The sequence below is a fragment of the Grus americana genome, chromosome 4 (assembly GCF_028858705.1).
Source record: "Grus americana isolate bGruAme1 chromosome 4, bGruAme1.mat, whole genome shotgun sequence".
NCBI classification, from domain to species: domain Eukaryota; kingdom Metazoa; phylum Chordata; class Aves; order Gruiformes; family Gruidae; genus Grus; species Grus americana.
This window is the reverse complement of record NC_072855.1, coordinates 34,595,977-34,619,398: the sequence shown is the minus strand read 5'-3', so window position 1 is coordinate 34,619,398 and position 23,422 is coordinate 34,595,977. Positions and strand designations below refer to the sequence as shown.

General features: G+C 36.2%; 1 protein-coding gene across 4 annotated transcripts in view; it reads right to left on the bottom strand.

Moving 5' to 3' along the window:
- FAT1 (FAT atypical cadherin 1) overlaps positions 1-23,422 on the bottom strand; it is a 111,266-nt gene that overhangs the window by 53,117 nt on the left and 34,727 nt on the right. For all 4 annotated transcript variants that reach the window (XM_054823691.1, XM_054823690.1, XM_054823688.1 and 1 more), the window contains 2 exons: positions 19,873-20,187; positions 1,598-1,659 (listed from right to left, as the gene is read on the bottom strand). In XM_054823691.1, coding sequence (XP_054679666.1) covers positions 1,598-1,659; positions 19,873-20,187 — 377 coding nt within the window. The remainder of the gene's footprint in view (positions 1-1,597; positions 1,660-19,872; positions 20,188-23,422) is intronic.

The window sequence follows — 23,422 nt, the reverse complement described above, 5'->3', positions numbered from 1 at the left end:
CTGCCCACAACATGACACTGCTAGTGTGATCTCTGGCATAAGTTTTAGCCCAGAACAAGCAGCACGCTCCCACACGTTTCCTAGCTGCAGCCTGAGCATACACACAATTCAGGCACCATTCTTGACAGGCAACTTGGACATGGTCACTCTGTTCCAGGGATAAGGTATAAGCAAAGCCATACTGTGCTAGGTGGCTTCAGGGTCAGAGAATGATCCACAGATCATTTTATTTACCGTATAAATCTAACAGAAAAGCCAGCACAATACACATAGGAGTAAAAGTCATGAGATACCAATTTTACAACCAATATACACAGCAGTGGTCAAGAAATAAGATATAATTGACATGACGTGCTTTGGGAAACTTACATAAGCAGATTATAGGAGGTAATTTAAAAAGAGAATAATATAATGACTTTACAATTTACAGGAATAACATGTCTAGTACTAAATCAGATTTACCACTTAATTAACTTTGCTACTACTACTACTAGCAACACACTGCAGAGGAAATGCCACCCTATTTGCACTTAAGTAGCAAGAGTTCTTTCCAAAGTTGATACAGAAATGAAAATAATGATAAAAATTTTATCCAACAGCTGCACTAATCCAGCTTGCAATGCACCAAAGGGATAGAAAAGGGCCAGGAAGACTGCATGTACACTGGAGTTCTGCAAAAGGATAGTTTGTGCTATCAAGGAATACATTCACCTCCAAGTCTATGCAGTCCTTGCATTCCTATTAGAAAACCTTTCTACAGATTTCACTAGTTTTGAGTAAGTCCAGACTTGTTAGTTTTGCCAACTCACATTGCAGTCTTTTACGTATCACCCAGAAGCAAAGGCACAATAAAGGTTCCAGATAAATGTTAGTATCTAAGCATCACAGTGAATATTAAGTCTTCTTTGCAGGTGAAGTACAATGCTGTCACATTGCACGACAGCATTGTGAAATAGGAAGACTCACCGTTGTCTACGTGTTTTTCTTTCATGTTGTTTGACAAAGAATGAGAATAGCCATTACATAAATTCCAGGTGATCAATTAGCTAAATAAAAGAATTACATCGCAAATTTCATGCTCTTGGAGTCTGACTCTATAATACATATTTTGCAACTCATCTACTTACGTGATTGATAAGTAAGTTATGCAGAAAAAAGGTCTACTCGCAATCTGTATTCTCAATGTTAAAAAAGATTCTGTGCTTCTTTTTCAGAGTTCTATATTCAGCAAAAGGCAGGCTGAAATAGCTATTGCAATAATTACACAGGAAGATTAACAAAAAGGAATCAGATTCCTTTTAGCAATCATGCCTTTGTACTGTTTGAAAGAAAAATCTTGATTTACAGATATAAAAAACACAAAAATTGCCTTCTATCTGTATCTTAACTCTTTTCTCACGAGAAAGTCCCAACACGTTGTTTTTATAAGGTAGGTAGCTTTCTGCATTGCAATATAATGAACATAGAAGCAAATTACTTCTGAAATCCAGGTCTCTAAATTCTTCATATGGTAATCAAGTATGGTAAACTTAACTCTCTGTAAAAGAGCAATGAACTTACAGTGGCTGTTTTTCAGAGAACTACAGAAATTATTTACCTCCAGTATGTGCTCTCCCTGCTGCTCTCGATCTAGTTTTCTAGATGTGGTTGTAATTAGACCTGTAAACATAAAAGAATAATTAATCAGATCCTTCAAGAAAATAATATGAATGAAGGTTAGGTTAAACCAGGAGTTACTGATATCCCCAATCTCAATTTCCTCTTAGGTGGTCTCTTCTATTTTTGCAGAACTTATGCTTTCATTAAGGGAAGGGGTGAGGGGTTTCCAGTCCTTAAGGGCTGTGAAAATATTATTTGCAATCTAAAAGCTAAGCTGTTGTAGCCCTTAAGACAGACACACTTCAGTTTTCCAACACATCTGTACATGTCATGCTTCTGACAGCAGTAACGTATGTAATTCTCTCATATGAAGTCTTGTTTTCAGAGGGTGTTCACATACCTTATTCAAAGGGTGCTTACACACATTATTTGAATAGCTACCCATCTCTTCAGGAGAAGCATCTATTTGTATTTTTAGTGATAACAGAAAAAGGATGATCTAGAGAGATGCATTAATGGTGGAAACCAGAGCAGCCTATGTGCGTTGGCTTGATTTGGCAATGACAAGGAGTCAAACAGTTGCTGTTGGCAATAGCAGAGAATGAGCACACCTTTTTGATGCACAATGTTAGGTTTTGTTGCAAGAATTTGCTACACCTTTGATGCAAGATTAGGAAGGCATGATGAGTCTAGCTTTAAATGAAGAAAGTCAAAGAATAAGAGGTGACAAAAAGACAGTGAAATCTAAATACCAAAGGATTTTATTTGAATTAATTCTCCCCAACAGTAGGTTCAAAAATTTAACTATTGAGTTTCATGAAAAGTAAACTCGGTCAACTCTCAGTTATAGCTGAATGGCTTGCTATGATGTGGGTTAACTGTGCCATGGATGCAGACACAAGAGAGAACTCAATTTCTTCGCTGCACAAATGCTATTAACCTGTTTGCAGGTACAAGCTGGCCCCACAAACACCATCGCAGTGTTCACATGGCACTGAGCCTGCACTAGTAAATCCTGCTAGACCCAGCTTGGCTTTTCATGGAGCAAACACCAAGATTTGGATTTGCCTGACTTAAGCCACTACTGGCCACAGGATCCCCTATTCTCTGCAGCAGGAATCCAGCATATGCTACATACAGAAGACGCTGCAATGTCACGAGACCTTTTACCCAACTATGCCAGAAGTGACAGAAAAGCACTGCCATCTTGATCCTTAATTGTCAAACTGAAAAACAGGAAAGCAATTACCCAATTATGGCCAAAATAGAGATCAAAACATAGGCCACATACTTGATGTTCCTTTTTCTAACTATAGCATACGCTTTTTATTAATAAGACCTCTTACAAGCAAAATTAAAATCCATTTATAAAGTTTTCAGTGTTGATCTGCTACAATAAAAAGCCTTCAATTTTGTCTCACAGCTGATAAAAAAATAAAGAAAAGTAATAAAGATTTCCATTTCACTTAAAAGAGAAAGGCCAATAGAAACAGAATTGTGTACCACCCGTGCATAGCTACTCAATGCTCCTGTCAAAATACAGTTGCAATCTACATATACCAATAAAATAGTCTGTACTAAATAATATGAACAAAACCTATATAAGGCAATCTTACAGCTGTCAAACGGTCAAACAAGTATTCTTCAAAAAATAGATAGTGCAGATAATGGCCGTTTCAATTATGGTGAAATCTGCCCTTGTTTTTCCAGCAATTTGGTTTGCCATTGTATCAAATCCATTGTATACCTAGTATTCTAGACAAAGATCTATCATCTTCTACTTTATCTTTTTATGCTTTTACAACACGTAGAAGATATGTATGCTATTGTTAGGATACATATTTTGGTATTATGAAGTAATTGCCCTTAATTACAAAGAAAGTGGGAATGAAAATAAAAAACACAAAAAAACCCAAGGAAAATGTTGCATTAGTACTGTGAATTTAGGAAAAGAAGGAGAGAAAAAAAAAAAAAAAAGAATGTGATAACTGTTTTAACCTCCTTGAGGTAATACCTTCCCAGAGAGATTACAGAGCTGTGAACAATGACAACTGAAAATATTTATTGTCACATATTCTAAACAAAGCTTTCTCCTAATTTCCTGGCTGGGGTTGGTCAAGCCACACCTTTTCTTTTCACAGGCTCTATGGGGAACAGCACAGAACTGTTAATTGGAAGTGAACAAATAGCAGAGCCGATGCCTCGTCTGCTTCTCTTGAGCAAAGGGTCTTGTAGGTGACTTCAAGAAACACAAGCTTGCCTAAATACCTCTATCTCTGGAGAAAACCAGCACAAGCCCTCCCATGAAGCATTAATCCCCTGAGAATCACCACAGTTGCAAGGGAAAAGGGTAAATTTCAGCATAGCCACTAAAGGAGTTGGCTGTTGAATAGCTGGCTGGAGGATGGGGAGGATCCCAAAAAGCACAGGAATAATAAAGTAATTCCAGCAGAAATATCTCGTTATGCTTGCATTTCTCTGAATATTCTACATTCAGTCTACACCCTCTGACAATATTAGATTCCATCTCTCACAGCAGCAGCAAGTACAGAATTGCTAACACATGAAAGTAGAAAGATAGCACCTTTCAACAGTTCCCTATCTACTCCCTCCCTCCCCGCCCCCCCCCCCCCCCCCAAAGAGCAATCAAGACTGCAGTCACCACTAATAAATGCCAACTAATACTGGGAGGGGAGAATAAAATAAAAAAAAAATGCTTTTGCTGCAAGCACTCCAGACAGAATTCTACCACGTAGAATTCTACACTACTCTACATACTACAGTTTGTTAAAGAAAGTCTAATTTCCAGATGTAATTTCTGCTAATGAAGTTGGTCAATACAACACAAATGGCTAAGCAGAAAATTATCCAGTAAGAACAATATATATGCTTTGATCCGTTAAAACTTCCAATCTTTTCAACCAAGCATGCCACGCTTCTGCTAAAACACTTCAGACTAATAACAGAAGGGCTTAGTGTTCACCATATATATCCTGTACATTCAGCAGAAACTAATGCCAACAAAGGATATGTAATACTTCTGGATTTAGAATCACATACACATGCATGACATTCTTTTTATTTAACTCTTTACTGCTAGCCACTTTCCTATGTGAAAATTTCACTTCAGGGAAGTGTTTCGCTACAGTTTAAGACTGTAAAAGGTTTGATTATGGCAATGTCTCAGTTTTTCCATTTTGTCCAAGTTTTTCTATATTATAAAATGCTTAATGCTGCACCAACAGATTTCATCAGTTGTTGAAGAGCTTTTCTGAACTAAGGCCATGACAATAAGGTCAAGTGCTCCTGTGCAGTGTGGCTTTTGTGACTACCCATTAAGAGGGCTGGGGAGAATCTCTGGACCTAATGTTAAGTCAGCTCTCTGCAACAAGAGCCACCACTCTGCTCTTTCTACTGAAAACAAAAGTTCTCAGACTTTTTAGATTGAGCTCCCTCTCTCTTCTGTTACAGTCTGGAGGTCTCCTTGCCTTTCCCCTCCCTCTACACAAATAAATGAATAACCACACCTTTGCATACACCACATCCCCACATAAGTGACAAATAAAAGATGATTTCAACTGACGTCCAAAGAAGTCAGTAACATAATCAGTTCTGAAATGCTTATTATGAGGTGGGGAGAATCTGTTTGCTACTGAATGAGAGAAATGGCAGCGTGTGCGAGAAACAGATCACTGTGACAAAGCATTCCTTTTCAAAGCAAAACTGACTTACAGAGCATTGTTCTGTAGTCAGATTTTCCTGTTTTCCTTCTGCCTCTTATCACACACACTCCCACCCAAACCAACAGGAACAATGAGCTCCAGTAATTCACATCATGGACTGTTATTCCACCTGGAAATTAGTGCACACTATGGCAAGATGGGTCAAGCATCCTTGGGAAAACAGAAGATTATAACAAACACTTCTAAGATAACGATGAGCAAACGGTATCTCTAGCGAATTCATGCAACTTCTTCTATTCAGTAATGTTTCAAAACTCACCTCATCAGAAACATTTTCATAACAGCAGCTTAATTATTTAAAGAGACTTTGAATAAACCACAGCTGTTCTGCCTCAGTAGCTGGAGAGGTACTATAATGAACTGAAACTAACTGCAAACATCCATAACAAAAGCTAAACAAAAAACCTCAACTGGGTAACAAATACAATTGTATTCTCCTTTCCTTCCTCCTTACATTCTGGGGATATCTTCTGTCTATTTGAGGTCTACTGGAAAATCAAAATAGTTATAACTGTATTCAAGTAAAATTTACTTCGTATTTCTATTTTAAACTGTATTAAACACACAAAAATGCAACTACAGCATTCAATTACATAAATATAAAACTGCTACATCTGGAACAGAAAATCACATAAGGGAATTGACATTAGCAGGGATTTATTTTATCCCATATAAGCTTTCACCTCAGTGCAGTTACATCACGTTACCTCTGTATCTGAAAAATAGCACATCAACAACTTCCATTCAATGCTGAAATGGCAATCTCTTTAAAAAACCCCATAGAACATTAGGTGGGCACTGTGTTAAGAATGTTAATTCCATGCTATTAGCTATCTTCATGGTATGGATGATCTCAGTGATGGATGAAGTAGCATCAGAAAAAGTGGTCTTTGCAAGGGGAGGAGGAAGGCTCAAAATTTTTGTCTTGCTGCATATACATCACGCATGCCCTACTACGGGCATACCCACAAACGCATGCATTTGTGCTTTCACAGATATACACAGACCTTCCAACTGCACATTCAGCTTGAGATGATGAAGGTTCTGGAGCTGGGTGGGAGTTTGGCTGTTAGCCAGGGCTAACCCACCACAATCCAAAAGACTAAAGCAGATGCCAAGTCTACTAAGCTGCCTCCAATGAATTTGGACTGATAGGCTTGATTTGAATGTAGTATAACACTATTTGAATTGTAGTGTATGAAAAGAAGTAAGTTTCTCTGGTCTTTGAATGCATTGGCACTGAAGGTTTAAGGAAGTATGGAAAGCAGCTACAACAATTTTTTATCACCAACTTCAACAGATACAAGACACTGGAATTAAATATAAGGGAGGACACATTTTGTTGATGAGATTTTTGTCTTCTGCGTTGAATGCAAACCATAACCAGTCAGCAGAAATGGTTTCTCTGGACTGCATTAGTGCAACTCAATCAGTTTACAACTTTAGATCAGTTTACTTACAGTGTATTATTAAAGCTCTTGTTCCCCCACTTCAGCCTCAAAAATTACTAATGAATGTTAAAAAAAATTATCTTGGTATTTTCTTTATAAGATCTTAATATATACATCAGTGTAAGAGTTGAAGGAAGTATGGATTTTAAATTCACATGTGGCTGTAACAGTATTCTAGTTTGACTACTGCATAACACAAGCCTACAGCACTGGGCAAACTGCAGCATACATTCTTTAAGTCAAAGACCAATTATGTCTCTTCAAGCAATAAAGATGCTGTCACACCTCAAGGCAGGATTTCCTATCAATCATCCCCTTTTAAGAAACAGCACATTATATCCAATTAAAGACAGCTTTCCCTTTTAGACAGGGGAACATATCTTTCTTTTGTCCGATTGACTAAAAAGTCCACTGGAATCAGCAATTTCCTGCTCAAAGTACTTAGTGTGATCAAGTCATGTCTTAGACATCTCTGATAATACAGCGAGCATCAAGTCTCACTGTCAGGAAGATCTCTTATGACATTGTTTTAAACTGCTGTCAATATCTCAACACTTTTTGAAATATAGACAAAATGACTGATAAGTACAATAATCCATGGTTGTTTCATCACTGCCACAGAAAGATGACTATTCTTTTCCAGTTTTCTTTCTTTCAACTGATTTCAAGTTAGCTATGATTTACACCTAACTTGTCTTACAATCAGTGACCATCAGAAAAGGGCCACATTTCCTATCTAAAGTTGTTCAGGTAAGTTTTTGGCAAGACTGTAATGAAATCTTGTCTTCTATGTAAGCCAAGACAAGGCTTCACAACCAAAGTAAATAAACAGGTTAATAAAAACAGGTCAATGAAAAGTAATAGCAGAGGGATTTAAGAACAGATTTCAGCTTTGCAGCTCACAAAATATATACTCCATGTCTTACCAGTCACATATAGACGATGATTATAAGCTAGACAGTGTGCCATTGTAATATATCATCACGAAGGCAGGCTGCTGAGTTAAAAACCAAACAAGATCATAGTCCTAACCAGCTATGATACTGGAGAAAGCATATCATAAAGGACCTGAACAGCTTTGGTTTATGTGGTCCTAAAGATAGTTCCTTCGCAAATTGACTTTTCATTCCTAAACTATTCCTTGTCCTAAGCACCTTAATAGTTCTCAATAAAACCAGCAACAGAATTGTCACCAGTAATTTTCAAGTGCTGAAAATACAGTTGTAAACATGTTGTCTCAAAAGAAACTAGCAATATCATTTACAAGCCCATTAAATGGCTGCAAATGCCTCTTCTGCTCAAGTAAAACATTTAAAAGCAATCATTTGTGTTCTTTCAATAAAGACTGTAAAAATTATTCCACTTTTCAAGAGATATTGAGACCCCAGGTTCCTCCTTCCAGTCTCTTAGCTGAATACCCTATCCATTAGCTACAAAGTTATGTTGTTGCTTGCCTGTTCGCTCTGGCCTCTTGAGTCTTACATTTTTTTGCTATACAGTTGTTTAGGTAGAACAAAGATCACTTCCGCCTAGCATAGCTTACAGCCTGTGGCTTAGCAGACTTGTCTAGGCAGTTTAAATCCACTTTTGGGGCTAAATGAGCAGCTTTCCACTTCATGTATGAACTTTCTGATCAGGGTATTTTACAAAAATGAGTTACACTGTCCCATAAATAGCTTTAGAAAAATTAAAGGACACCTTATGCAGTACACTCTGCTGAAATCAGTGTTCCCTTTCTATTAAGCATAGCATGATTGCGCTCAACTAGTACAGTCTTTCACAGCTTCGCTGCCTTTCCCTCTTCAGTTACAGTCTGCAGCAGCTCAGGCAAAATCCAGCAGGATATTCTCACAGTGTACAGGCGCCTAGGTAAACTCCAGACTAAAATCCAAAATGCTTTATGGAACCGCACACTCTATGTACTCTTCAGATCATCTTTTCTTTTTATTTAGGCACTTCCCTATTCCTGTTTCAGATGCTGATGCAAATGCTCTGGATTTCATCCACAAAAAACATTTTTGGCACATTTATCCCAGCTGAATAAGTGTCTTGCCCTTTGAATGGTACTCCATGAAAACTAAAGTAATAATTGAGATCTCAGCCCTACCCAAGTCAGGATTGTGTCAAATGAGGGATAACTAGCCTAGTCCATAGGGCCGTGCTCATGTCAGCACATTACACATTTATTGAAGTACAGTAATATCAGTGTTTATGAGTTTGTTACTTGTTGCCAAGACGGAATGTAAGCTTTGTATATGGGGTCAAAAAGGAAGTTACTTAATCCTATGGCTGATATTTCATACCACCAGTCACCACGTTAATCAGTAACCAGGCAATTTAACTACTCAATCCTACTACTACAAAGTATAAATGGCAAGGTGCACATCTGAAGTTGAGTCACTTCCCCGATTTGTTTTAACAGCATCCAGGTACAAAGATGTGGAATTTGCTGATCAGAGTATTCATTAATCATTTTAGTGATTGCAAGCAGGGAGCAAAGACAAGCTTTCACCAAAGATTATTAACGTATGGTATAAGGAGGAAAAAACACTTTACATAAACCACTAAGTCATCCAATCCAATAAACATTGTAGAGCTTCAATTTCAACTAGATTTCAAATGAAGTAGCAAATCTGTGTTTAGTGATGATATAATTACAGAAAACTGCTCAAATGTATCCTACAAGAGTAAACCATGTAGTTTTGTATACTCTAATTAGTCACAGAGTACATTATTTTCAGCCTGGATGTACTAAGACAGTGGTGTAACTGCTTCTGCAGTAATTCTTTTACTAGTAAAACTATTTGGGGAACAATGAAAAGAAATACATAAATAATCATGCACCCCCAAAGAGCTATATTAGAAAAAGAAAACTAAGTCTAAGCTCCTGCATTCTGAGTGCTTAAAAGCATTTACAATGTGTTCAGTTTCCTTGTCAATCATCTTCTTTTGGTAGTACGAGTTTCTCTCAGACATAAGAAGATAAAAAACCAGAACTGTAAGTCATAAACAGTATAAGATGAAAGCACAAAAAAGTACTTAAGAAACAACAAAAAAAATAGCTAAAATGATTTTGAATGGAAAATAAAACAACAAAACCCAAGTATGATTATTGAAAGGAAACTAGTAAGTGATGATAAGTTTCCTCTAGAATGAACTTTGAACTTGGTATCGACACAGCACTATAAATTTTTGTTATCTCTTTGTGTACCTTGCAAAAATACTCTTGCCCCCAGCACCATTCAGTATACTAATGCCACACCAATTCAAAGCTCAAATGCCTTCAGTAATTAACTCTTATAAGTAACCTGATCTTCACCGCTCACCTTTATTATCTTACTTTGAGACATACCATCTTCAATAAATAAGTACAGAATTATTGCCATAAAATCTCACATGACCTTGAACAATCTTTTCAAACCTAGCATAATCTTACTGCATTTATTGTGCTTAAAGAAAGAAACCCAATACTCCTTTCCAGACTTGGCTTTTTTTTCCCCCCCCTCTGAATAAAGAAAATGCATTTTTCAGCCTTTAGTAGCCAGCACGGAGTTGTTAATATGGTTTTAAAAAATCATGATCAGTTGAGAGAAGTATTTATGACCAATTATTAAAGGATTAAGGTTAGTTTTGAGGTCACTTCCTCTGCCACAGAAGTTTTACAATTTCATGATTAATCTCCCATAAAACTGTTGCAACACACACACGGATTAAGGAAGACTGACAAATTCACAAAGGAAGAACGTATACAGTCTTTGGAATTCACTCTGCTGGCAAAGCTCTTTACAGTTGGTAAATACTGTCTCTTAAGTGCAAAGCAGCTAAACAAAATTTCATTTTAAACTTTTTGCATTGAGTTAACTGAAAGTACTCATCAACAAGCAGATTTGTAGTTACAGCTGAATAGGAGCAACCATAAAGGCAAATTGCAACTACACCTCGCTACACAAGCAACCTAAACATTAAACCAGAGATTTAAAAAGATATTACAGTGAGATAAGAATACATGATTTCAAAGAGTAGGTTTCCATGTTGGCTATTGTCTTGATGTCAAAATTGCTCTTATGTAATTCAACTGTTTTTCCTAAGACTGTTTTTTAGTCACAAAACAGTGCTTTGGTTGCAATTACAGCATATAACTAATGACAGAATTAGTTGAGAATGACTGTAAGTAACATGAGAAAATTTTGAATTTTTGAATTAACTTTTTGGCATTTAATGAAATTCTACAAACTCATCTGAGAAAGTCATAATGTTTTATTTAACTAACATTACATTTTAAAATATAAAAATGTGAAAAATAATATTTAACTAATTTGTAGAGAATGGATATGAAACTAGCTAACTGTTACAGACAAAATCCATTCCCTCCCAATTTTCAAGATACACCTTATAGAAGAGGGAAATTCACCTTGCAAATGTTCATTACTGTATTTTTTTGTGTGTGTATGTCTGTATGATTTATTTATTTCACTATTTGGTTTTTATTAATTCAAACAACGAGGATTTCCTTAAGAAAGTTCATCAGTTGCCAGAGATGGTTGGTCTTGCTTTATCAACTTCAGAGCCGGCTATCCTATTTGAAAAGACAGTCTTTAATTTTGAAAATGTAGACCAGATCAAGAATGTGTCTCCTTAAAAAGCCAATAAAGAGAACTATACTTCTATTGTTGAAATGCAGAAATTTTTGAAAGACTTGAAAAAAATGAATTAAAAATGTAATTTGGCAGATTTTTTTTTTAGTATTTATCACAACACTGACACTAGATATGGGGTTTTTTTCTCTTGAAGGAACTGAGGCAGGAACTAAGAGTAGCATGCTAGAAAAAATATCATATGATCTAACACTATGAATAAAAGCTATTTATTTATAAGAAGAAGTGCCTTATTCCAGTGTTCTCTGTATATGGATAAACGAGGTACAGATTAGAGCTTTGAGATATTTCAGGGTTCTGGGCAGCTTTAAGCCTCCAAATAACCTTCTTGGACTTTCCTTTGGCTACTCATTTAAATCTTTCATATGAAAGGAAAGTTGAGGCAACAGTATAACAACTCTGTTGGATACAATTATTCTTAATATCTTCTGTCCTTTGATGTTAAGAATGGTTTATGGATGACATATGTATTTACAAAAGTACAGAGAAAGTTCTTCAAATGACACTACGAATATTAGAATATTTCCAACACCTTTACAGGCTTTCTTTTGAAACCCTCTAACTCCCTATACATCTAAACCCCAAAATATTAGTTTCCAAGTGAGAATTTGGAGATTTATACAATATTGCTGTCTTTTTTTCTCCCCTTTTGTTTTAATTGTATGTTATTTCCTGTGTTTACAAGACAGAAAACTACTAGAACAAGTCTGCAGTCTTTTATCTACTGATTTAAAGGGAACTGCTTTTGTAACTGAACCATATGTAAAGACCTCCATGCAACATTTGTGACAGAGATGATCACAAACTGCTGCCAAAGGTCTTGTCTCAGCTCTCAGAAAAGCTGAAGAATTTTATAGCTGGCTCCTAGTTACCCTTTGACTGTGACTCCACTGTGAATTCTTTTTTCAGACAGAAAAATTGTATTACTTCATAGAATTGGTTTGGTTTTCATGCAGAAGTATATTTTTACTGAGATTGATCTTTAATTTTCATCACTCAAAAATCAAGCCTAGATGTGAATCAGGGTGCTAATTCTAAGCAATTTTCTCTTAATAGGAAATTAATCAATACTAATGTTATAGTGTTGTTATATACACAAACTCCATTAAGTTACACTACTCAGAGAGCCTATCAAGGAAAGGTTGGTATCTTTGAAAGCCTGTGTGAAGGTGGTACTAAGCAAGCGGCTCATAACAGTATCTGATCACCGTCTCTTCCCTGGCTAGAATTATAATTTCACACTTTATATATTCAAGCTCAAAAGAACGTACAATATAGAGGGTGTCTGTCTCCATCACCATTTCTACATCAGAATAAGGGAAAATTGAAAGAAAATGTCACTTTCTTTTAAACTCCTGCTTTACAACATAGATCATGCTGATTATGACCTGAGTTTTTTATGTAGTTCCAGGGACAGAAAAAGGCGAAGTGAAGGACTGCTGTGCTTCCCATTTTCCCAGCTCCTGCTATTTCTCTTTTTCCAAAAAGATGTAAGGACAATAAATACATTTTAAAATAAGAGCCCTAACACCACCACCTAAAATTTTTAAAAAGTAATCTCTACATAAATGCTTGCAAATAATTTTTAAAATAGCTGCCTATATTATAGCAAATTTTCCATCTTATCAAGTCCTAAATCCCTAAATATTGTAGAGTGGATGTGAAAAAGTTATTAGAAATTTCACAGATATGTACTTGTTTTCCCATTTCCAAAAAAGACCAGGTTGAAAACTACTAGTCTAATAGCACTTCAAGTACTTTAAAAACGAAAATAAAAGTAGCTTTTTGCAGAATTAAGCTCTCTTTCCAAATGTATGTCTGTACAAACTTTTGTCTACTCATGTAACCCCTTCTGGTTGCAGGAGTTTAACAAACATTTGGGTTGATTCTGGTCACATTTTCAGTGAAGGTAAAGAAAAAGAGATGTTCTAAAGACAATACCATCAAATACTTTATTTTCTCTGCATGTGACAGGTAAACATTTGGTCACATGGAGGCTGCTACATATGCTTGGAGCTGTGTGACATGAATGAACAATGACTGAACCTGGCATTGTTTGCCAGCTACAGAAGTAACAAGAACATTTTCAGTGTTTGGGTCTTTATTTAACTTTAAATCACATTAGTGTGCAATGTAGTAATACTGGTTTTATTCAAACTCTAAAATATTAGGTCAATTGGGATTAAAACCCACAAGTAGTTAAACAACAAAGATTTCCTTTGTTAAAACAAAGCCAATACTACTGTGCGGTCACTGGCCCTTCATTTCCTCAGTAAGTAATTCTCCAGTGCCATCGGAAACCCATGGAAGTTGTTTGCAGCTGCACTCATTTCCTATTTCACTTCAGTCAGTCTCCAAATCACACACACACAAAAGATACTGATTTAAAGGTTACAAACAGTGTAAAATGATAAAATCATGTGAGGTAGATGATGTGCCCGTGAGCTATTAGCATTTCATAACTTCACAAACTCTAATGATTACTAGAAACTAACAGACAGTGAGAGCCACAGACACAGTTACCAAAATTTAAATCCCACTGTTCAATTCAACAAACATTTTATATTAAAACAGCATTCTATTTTAGGACTGCATATATAAACATGTCTCTAAATCAACACAAAATTTGAAGGTTGATGTTAACTTTGTCATGCATGTGTTGAGGTGTGGTATAATTTATGAAACAAGAGCTGCCACAACCCTATATTTCCACAGGATCAATTTGGTGTAAGTACTTTCAAAAACTTGAGATAGTGAAAAAGACCATACAAAAAAAAAAAAAAGAGCAAAAGTTATGTCAAGTAATAGTAAAGCCTATAAAAACACTTATCTTGAGATTTAGTCACTCAGACTAGGAAAGTCCAGAGTCAAGACTGTCACATCATCTTGACTTGACTGTCTTGCATGCATGCATTAAGTGCACAGACTCAGGCATTATTGGAGCACAAGATACAGCATGTTCTGAAATGGTTAATTACTCAGTTTCTGTTGGAATACCCTATGTAAGAAAGGCCTTATCTAAATGGCCTAACTCCTACACCACAGGATTACTAATTTGAAGAAAACTGCAAAACATAGGAAACAATTTTATTGGCAATGTCACTCTCGGGAACTGTAAGTATACGTTTTAAATTGGGGAACTAGTTTGCATACTACCCTTACAATTCTTAATGGTTGCAACAAAAAGCTCGTATTTAATGCATGTCACAGTCTCCTGTCTCAGAACGAAATGGCATGTTTTGATTGAAAGCTCTTAGTAAAATGAATACAATAACTCTCTCTTGAACTGGCACTAACAGATCCATTTCTAAACAATTAATCCAATATAGATTAGAAATTATATAATCATAACTCATAAACAGCTCATAAATATACACTTATATACAATGCTATTATCAGCTATTATTAGTAGATGCCATACTAAGTACCTGTTCTACTTTAAGAATTACTGCAATCCTGCTATCAAATGTCATGCTTCCAACATTCCTCCTCAAAAGCAGTAACAAAAATTTAGATATTATAATATGAAAGAATCAAAGATGGGAAAAAATATAAACTTGTCCACTCAATACGATTGTGCTAATGTAAAAATAAAAATATTCAGTAATTTAATGCAAACAATATCAAATTGTATTTTGTAAATATAACCATGGAGTTTACATCAGTGATATGTTAAAACTTTTGAGTCCTACAATTAGATTGGAGTTGAATCATTGACTTTTAAGTGGAACAGCTCATTACTTGTTCCCTAAAGCATCCATTTTTTTGTTCATCTCACTGCTTTCTCAGACAAAACATCCAAACGCATCCAATGAAATATGGAAACTAGCAACTACGACTATTTTGATAATTAAGTTTCAAACTCTTTGACCCTGTTACAAGGTGTAGTTACAAGATGTAAAAAGAAAAATACCTAAATAACTCAGAAGCAAATAAACTACACTCACAAGAAGCAGTGAAATATTACTAAACTACTATTATACATACCAGAAAAAAACATTGTGCATTGTGAGCTCCAAAGCACAAACCCCAGAACTTGTTTACTGTTATATAATCCTTTGCTTTACAGGAGCGTTGCTAAAAACGAAAATCTTTTCTGATCCTCAGTGCAACAGCTCTAGGGTTAAGTGGTGAGATTAACCATAACAGTCCCAGGACATGTGTTCTGAATAGCTATCAAATTCTGCCAGCCCCAACTCCTTCCACCTAAACATATTAAAATGCCTTGGAAGTATACTGTTTTTGTCAATTTTTTCTGTATTTAACTACAAGCTATTTTACAAGAAGTTAAGCAGATACAAAGTTGTTACCATAATTTACATATTTGTCTACAATTGTGTTCAGGTTGAGCATGAAAGTTGTGCAATTATTCTTTGCTCTGATTCTTTCCCAAAATAGTATTATGATAACTATTTTTATTCCACCTGGCCAGCTCATATGTACAGTGGGTTTTTTTCGTTACGTGGAAACTCCATAACCAGAGAAAATCATATTTCATTTGCTTTAATGAAAGGCCAGGTATATCCGAAAAGATTACAAAATGTCCTGTGATACACCGTGTTATATATCCTGCTCCAAAAAGTGAAACAGCATTTCTGCACGCAAATAAAAAACTTAGCAGTGTTTAACTAATTATTTTATAATTACTTAAGATGTTTTTAAGTGAAGGGGATACTCAAGAAACTGATGACTGTAAGAAGCACACATATACTATTTCAGCTAGTAGCATTTTTGAGAAACAGATCAGTCAATAGTTCTTGTGAAAAGAAATCTCTTCTTTCTGTGAAAGATGAGCTATAACCTACATAGGCCCATGTCAGTCAGTTTCACCGTCTTAAAATTCAGGATTATTGCACAAAGACACAGACCTCTTAGTTTGGATCCTATACAATTCTAGAAACGAATTAGCTACTTCCAGAGAACAGAAAGTACTATTTTACTTGATATAGGTTACGTGTAGGTTATTGCTATTTTATAATCTGTATTACTATTATGTGTGGGAGTTCTAGCCATGGATCATAATACCATAGTGTTATATTCTACAAAGAGACCGAAGATGATGGATCCTTGACCGGGAGAGGAGACAATAACATATTATCAGCTGAAATGTATTTTTAACACTCACCACGTATTTTAGGAATCCCAACACTAGCCTTGCCTTGACTCAGACTGAATGACATTACAGTCCCCAATTCACCTTTGAGGCTGCACGGCAGCCCGAAGTAACAACGGTAACACCAGCTTAACTCCTACAGTTCAAGACTTGATTCATATTCCAGCCCTATCTCCCCTTTGGCTGGAAGGGAAACCTGGGGCCCTGAGAAGGTTTCTCTTCCTTTGACAAATACCTCACAGTGCCATAGCCTCACAAGGTCTGACAAGGGTAACATACCTGCAAAACAAGATGGGATTTGATCTCTCTAATTCTAGCCAAATGCACTCTCTTCAGCTAAGCCCTATTTTAATCGAGGGAGATTAAATACACTGTGTTATAACTACAACAATAACTAGTGCCTTTTAAAGTGATTTTTCAACTCCTTAGCATCCCAATTCTAGTGAAAGTGCTTTCACCCCACATAAGATCTATTCAGGTTAAACATATTTGATTTCTAATAGACAGAAGAGAGACTTGGAAAGATACAAACCTGATAACCTCAGTCAAAACTCATCTTGATCACTATGCTAGTGCCTACTACAGATTGACAGTTTCAAACCAAACAGGTACAGGAAAAACAAGACAGCTCATTAGATCGCATGAAATCCAGTGTCCTATATAATAGGAAGACAATATACATGAGCTAGCTATTCTGTTTAATAACCACTGAACTTATTTGAGTGCACTCTGGGAACACGACAGAAATCAGCCATAGAGGTTTCCTTCTCCTCTGCCCATCACTTTTCCTCCTCTCTATGTTTATTATGTCTATCTAGCATTACAACTTTAACAGTAATAGACATCAATAAATTTACCTATCCCTGTCATTTGAATTATGTTTTAAAAAAGAAATTCTCCTGCTGAATATAAATCAGAGGGAGATCCTTTCCTTCTTAGTGCTTTTATTCTGAAATATACTTATTTAATTATTTCCATTTGTGTGTGGTTTGCTTTTTTTGTTTTGGGGTGGTGGGTTTTTTTTTTGGGGGGGTGGGGGGTGTGTGTCTGTGTGTGTGTGTGGTTTTTTTCTTTTGTGGTTGGTTTCCTCCCCCACACTTTAATACAGAGCTGAAAAGGACTCCAGACCACACTGTTTGCTTCTACAGTATGCATGCTACAATCAAGGCAGGTAAGAAACTCTCTTGACAGAAAATCTTTATTAGCTTTCTATTAAGTGTTCCTTATCACTTCACCATCTAGTGTGTTAAGCTCCCTTTCTAATATAAATGAGATCAGCAGTAAGCTACTGATGTGGAAAACTACAAACTGTCTGAAGACAAGTCACAACCTCCTGCTGCCCTAATTTTTCTATCCATTAAATAGGAATAAAGATGTTTCTTCATCTCAAAACTTAGGTAAGAGAGGCATGCAAGTGCCTTTTTCTAAAGCAAAGTTTGGAAAATGCTGCATAATGACACAGAAGGCAGAGAGGAGTAGGAAAGGACCTTAAGACACAGGAAGAGAAAGTGAGCTACAGAAAAAATAAGGAAACAACAACCAGGAGTACTTGGCCAATTATGCAGTAAAGACTAAATGAACGAAGAAATATCAAAGTAGCAGGCAAACAGCACTTTTCAAAAACAGACGGTGAGGAAGTACACAGAAGAGCAGAAAATTTTTCAGTTTTCATCATATGTAAGCAGAGAAAGGCAAATAGAAATAAAGTGCGCACACACACAGAGTTTCTGCATTCACTTTAGAAGACCTTGTGGTTAAATTTTTGTTTTACTTCTTAGGCTGCCCTTGTTCTAAAACCAACACTTCTGTAAATATAGTATTTAGATACGGGCTTTAACTAAACTATAGCAGCAGCAGATCTTTAGCAATTTCATATCTCCCTTTTTGCAATGTCTTCACAAGCAGATGCAGCACATGCTGACAAGTTATTGTCAGAAAGAACCCAAACAACATACCCGTGTTTGCACTCAGAGTTTTGCTGACACAGCAGTTACAGCTGATACAGCACGCAAGTCTTTCATATCCCGAGCTGAAACAACTATGAAACAGAATGAATGCCGTAGTGTCAACCCAGCCTTCAAAACATATTTTTTACCCAATTTTTGCTCCTTTAAATCCCCTGAAATTCCCTCCATGAATGAGCAAGAGCTAAATGAATAAGACTTCTATTGCTCCTTTCTACTTACTGGGTTTGTTACAGATTGAAGTCACTCTCTACACGACCTTTAGCCTAAAAATCTCTGGATTGTCTGAAGAAGTTTCTGGCAGAGTGCATCAGAAGCATGTCCTGTAATTTGTACTGTGAAACAATACCTAAATGCACCATATGAAATGCTAAGCTGCACCCAACCCAGCAAAGTATTATTTAATTAAAACCAAACCCTTCTTTACTATTAGGAAAGATTTGTGGGGGAAAAAAAAACCCAACAACAAAAAACCACGCAGCCAGTATATGTACTATTTTCTCTATGTTCATTCAGAAGCAAGGGATGGTTGGCAACCTTTACACTCTTTTCAAAATCACTGTGTGGCTTCAGTTAAAATGGATTATTTTATTTGTTTCCTGTCTCTCTGCCCTACACACATTTCAGTATTTGTAATTCACAGTTACTAAAAGGTCACTTGTTTCTTGTGTTTGTACTTTCCTGTTAAAACTTCAGTATGCTTTTTTCCTGAAGCTTTCCAAACCACCATTGAACTCAGACTCTTTCTTTTCATTACATAATAAGCACACCTACAAATTATCTTCCACATTTCATATTCCTTACAACAGCAACAGTTACTTACAAAGATAATCCCTTTTGACTGTGGGACAAGTGAGTTTGCAGTTACATGGCTTGCATTGCTTAGATTAACACTATGCGGGGCGGGGGGGCGGCGGGGCGGGGGGGGGGGGGGGAAGGCTGACAGTGAACCTATGCATGAAAATTGAAAGACAGACTCCTAAAGTCAGCTTGGATGAAACTACGCTAAAATAGGTATTTTTACTGTCTATTTATTGGACTACAAAAGCAAATGGGGATTGACCAGTCTAGAATGGAGCTACTCTAAAGTTCTGAAGTAAACCTTCCCAAAACATGTACAACATAGACGTCAAGTACTTTGAACCAACTGCTTCACTCTTAAATCCTCTTCTACTTGTTTGTATAACTTACTAATATTGACACAGTATGAGATACCAGGTTAACTCTAACTATTATGAAAGCATGGTTACAATGTTAAACCAAAGATCTTGATTTTGCCTGGTTTATGTATTTACACAAATACGTCGATTCATTCATATGTAAAATAAAACACCTTATTGTGCTTACCAGTTTTGGGGTTTATTGAAAAGAATCCCTGTGGATTTCCACTTGTAATCTTGTAGGTTAATTTTTCACTTGAGCTAGAATCTGGATCAAATGCCTCAATCTGAATGACGGATACATCTTTAGGTGAGTTTTCCATGACCTCTGGGTAATAAACTGGTTCTGTGGTCTGAGGAGCATTATCGTTAACATCCCCGACTTCTATGTAGATTTCAATAAAAGATGATAAAGGTACAACGCCTTGGTCTGTTGCATAAACAGTTAACCAGTAATGTGAAGTAGTCTCACGATCCAGACGATCTGCAGTTTCAATAATACCTGTTTAACAGGAAAAAAGAGAAATAGAAAATGCTCAATAAATATGCAGAAGTGTGTAAAAGTAGAAGGAGCAACAAGCTTAAATAAATGAATAAATAAAAATAAATACAAGTTCAAAATAACTGACACTGATTCTACAGTCCGTGTTAATACACATGGACACACATATTGAGGCTAACCTGTAGCCACAAAAAAATAAAATCACTACAAGTTTTCAGCAATTATGCATTAGATATTAAAACAATATATTACTTAATTGCCTTTCCAACATCCTTTGAGATTTATCAGATCAATTAGCACTATTCATAAAAGTTATTTTGTCTAAAAGATTAAATATAATGAGTACTTCACAGTCTTTTGGGACTTGAATGACCCTCTTTACTCATCACTGATTATAGTGAATTTTATACCATATTAAACTACCTGATTTAGATGCTGAACTCTTGAACTGTTTACCATTATTCATATTAATGAGCAACTACTTAAGTGTGAAACATTCTTATCTATGTGCCCAAATGAAATATTTAACTGAATTTTCTTAATGGGCTTATTTGGGTTCACAGAGGAATTTCTCAGAAAATAAAACAGAAGTTATACCTGAAGCTAACCTTTGTAGCATTAGGACAAAACAACAGCTGCCATTACTCTGGCAATGGAAAGCAGCCTTTAGCTCAATTTTACACACATAAAATGAATTACCATTTAAGGAACAGCTACACAATTCACAAACTTAATAAAAATCTGTCTGCTGAGTCTCCAGGAGCTTCTCTGAGCCAGAACTAAATAAAGAATGAGAGACTCAAGTTTTTATCCACTGTGAAGGAAATACAGATCTATTTTTATAAGCAGCTTACTCTACAGTTAAAGTCATAATATGCATGTTTCAAAAGGGTATGTGACACGGCCTAACCTATATGATGGGGAATGAATATTAAATGGATTCATGGAGCAGTGGCACAATAAAACTTCACACTTTCCTTCTGATCCAGTCACTTTTACAGGTTGTCCTATTTGAGATGTTTTCTAAATAGATCTTAACATGAACCTGATACATGCCAGGGTAAGGGACCATTTCTGTAGAAACCTTGAAGGACTTTGTCATGACTCTTATTGTTTGTTATAGTGAGCCACACCAAGCCTCACTGGGATTGGAGCTGAGATGAGTCAAACTGTCACCATGACAGCTGGGTTTGGACTCTAGCTACAACCACGTAACGTGACTGTGTGATGTGGCCCTTCTCCTGAGCCCAGTTACCACACAACATATATATACCATCAGTAAAATAGGTCCTCAACAAAAATATGCCACTCTGCTTTTACAGGAGTTCTTCAGGAAAGGAATTAACTCTAAGTATCATTTCCTTCACACACCAGACACTTTTTTTTTATGCATTATACCACCCGAGCAAAATGAGGTAAATATTGAGGAATTACTCATTTATTCATTACTTTCTTTGTCTTGTGGGAAGCTGAATAGAAGTCTGATCATGATCATTTGAAATTTTAATATGTCAATAAGATCACTTCAGAAAGGCTAGAGGGGACAGCATCTAATGCTTAGACCTGCAAAATACCCATATATAGTATTTCAAGCAAGACAGCATTTCAGAACTACCACCAGATGTCAGTGTGGAAACTGGTTTTATATAGTGTCAAAAGCTTCACAACTGGGATAAAAAGGAGGGGCATTGGAATTTGAAAATATACATGCATTACATACAGTCTATAAAAGTTTTCTTGAAAGCAAGCTGGTGACTTTATAATTTCCTATTTTTTCTTTCCCCTCTCAGAGGATCATCACAAAAAACCCTAAGCCAAAGTGTTAATTTTAAGGACACTAGCATTTTACATTTCCAGTCTCTTCACTTCAGTATTTATATTTTGTTTGATGGCAGTTTTACTCTTTAAAAACCCATAATAATCCTATGTAGTGACTGGATTTGTGATGTGGTTACCGGCATATTTGCTGATTGTTAATGTACCTAAATTTGGTCTTTAAAATGGACATGCCACCTTGAGAGCCCAGTTGCTTGCATTCTATTTTAGTGTATCACTAATGTTACACCTTTTGCACCTCTCTACTTCAGCCAGGAGACTTGCTTGGGAGTAAAGAAATTTGAATTACTGTGGCCTCACTTCTAAACCGAAATGCTGGATGTGGCACACAGGCACTTCATCTTAAGCCTGGGTAGACTCCACATATGCCTTGGAAAATTTTGTAAAACCTTCATGTCCTACCAAACATAAGACTAGACTGTATTCATTCCCTTTTAGGAAGGCTTCCAGCAATGCTGCTCTGTTGCCTGCGATCCACGCAGAATGCACTGGGAAGGCTTATGTGCTGAATTGAACAACCGTTATAATTTTACACCTGTCCTGCTTTCTTAACAGTAGCTACATCAGAAGTGGCAGATTAATTTTAAGATAGCCTTGCCTGATTTTCAGGAAACATAGAAAGAGACTCCGTGGTAATGGAGCTCTCCTCCTGCAATCTGCTCACCTGGTATTTAAAAAGTTCTACCACCTTTGTTATCAAACCCTACCTCAAGAAAAAAAGAAGAGACTGAACTATGGTGCTTTTGTGGATTATCGGTTCTCAAATGTCTGTTCTCTTAAGTCACATAGTTCACAAGGGACAAAGGGGGAAAAAGTACAACACCAGAAAACCAGTAACAACAGCATCTCAAAAAGAAATATGTAAAAAGATTATAGGATAGTGACTAACAGTACAATGCAGCACACATAGACAACTTTATTTTTCGGTTAATTTTTAATTTCAAATTAGATCTGCATATATGTCATTATTTCTGTATATTTTACACCGACTTCTGCAGAAATATTCAATGAAAGGCTTGTAATCTGTCTGATCATCTGTCATGCAACACAGATATTTACCCAACAAGGTAGCTCTGGTTTTCAGAATGTCTCCTATTTTCTACAGGGTCACCCACACTCTAACTGTGCATTAGTCAAAGTAACATGAATCTCATTCTTTAAAAGTATTTTTCCATTTTTCTCATGTTTCTCACCCAACAGATCCTGAATTGTTGGGTGAATATTCTTCTGTATGTGCTGTTTATAATTCCAAACTGAAATAGAAAGGATCTAGGAAAATGATTTTATGATCGGTCAAATATGCAAAAACGTCTATATAACTGTTCACCACTAATCAACAGATTAATTCCTGAAAGAACATTTCCTAGAGGCATAAAGGGTACTTAAACCTCCACGTACC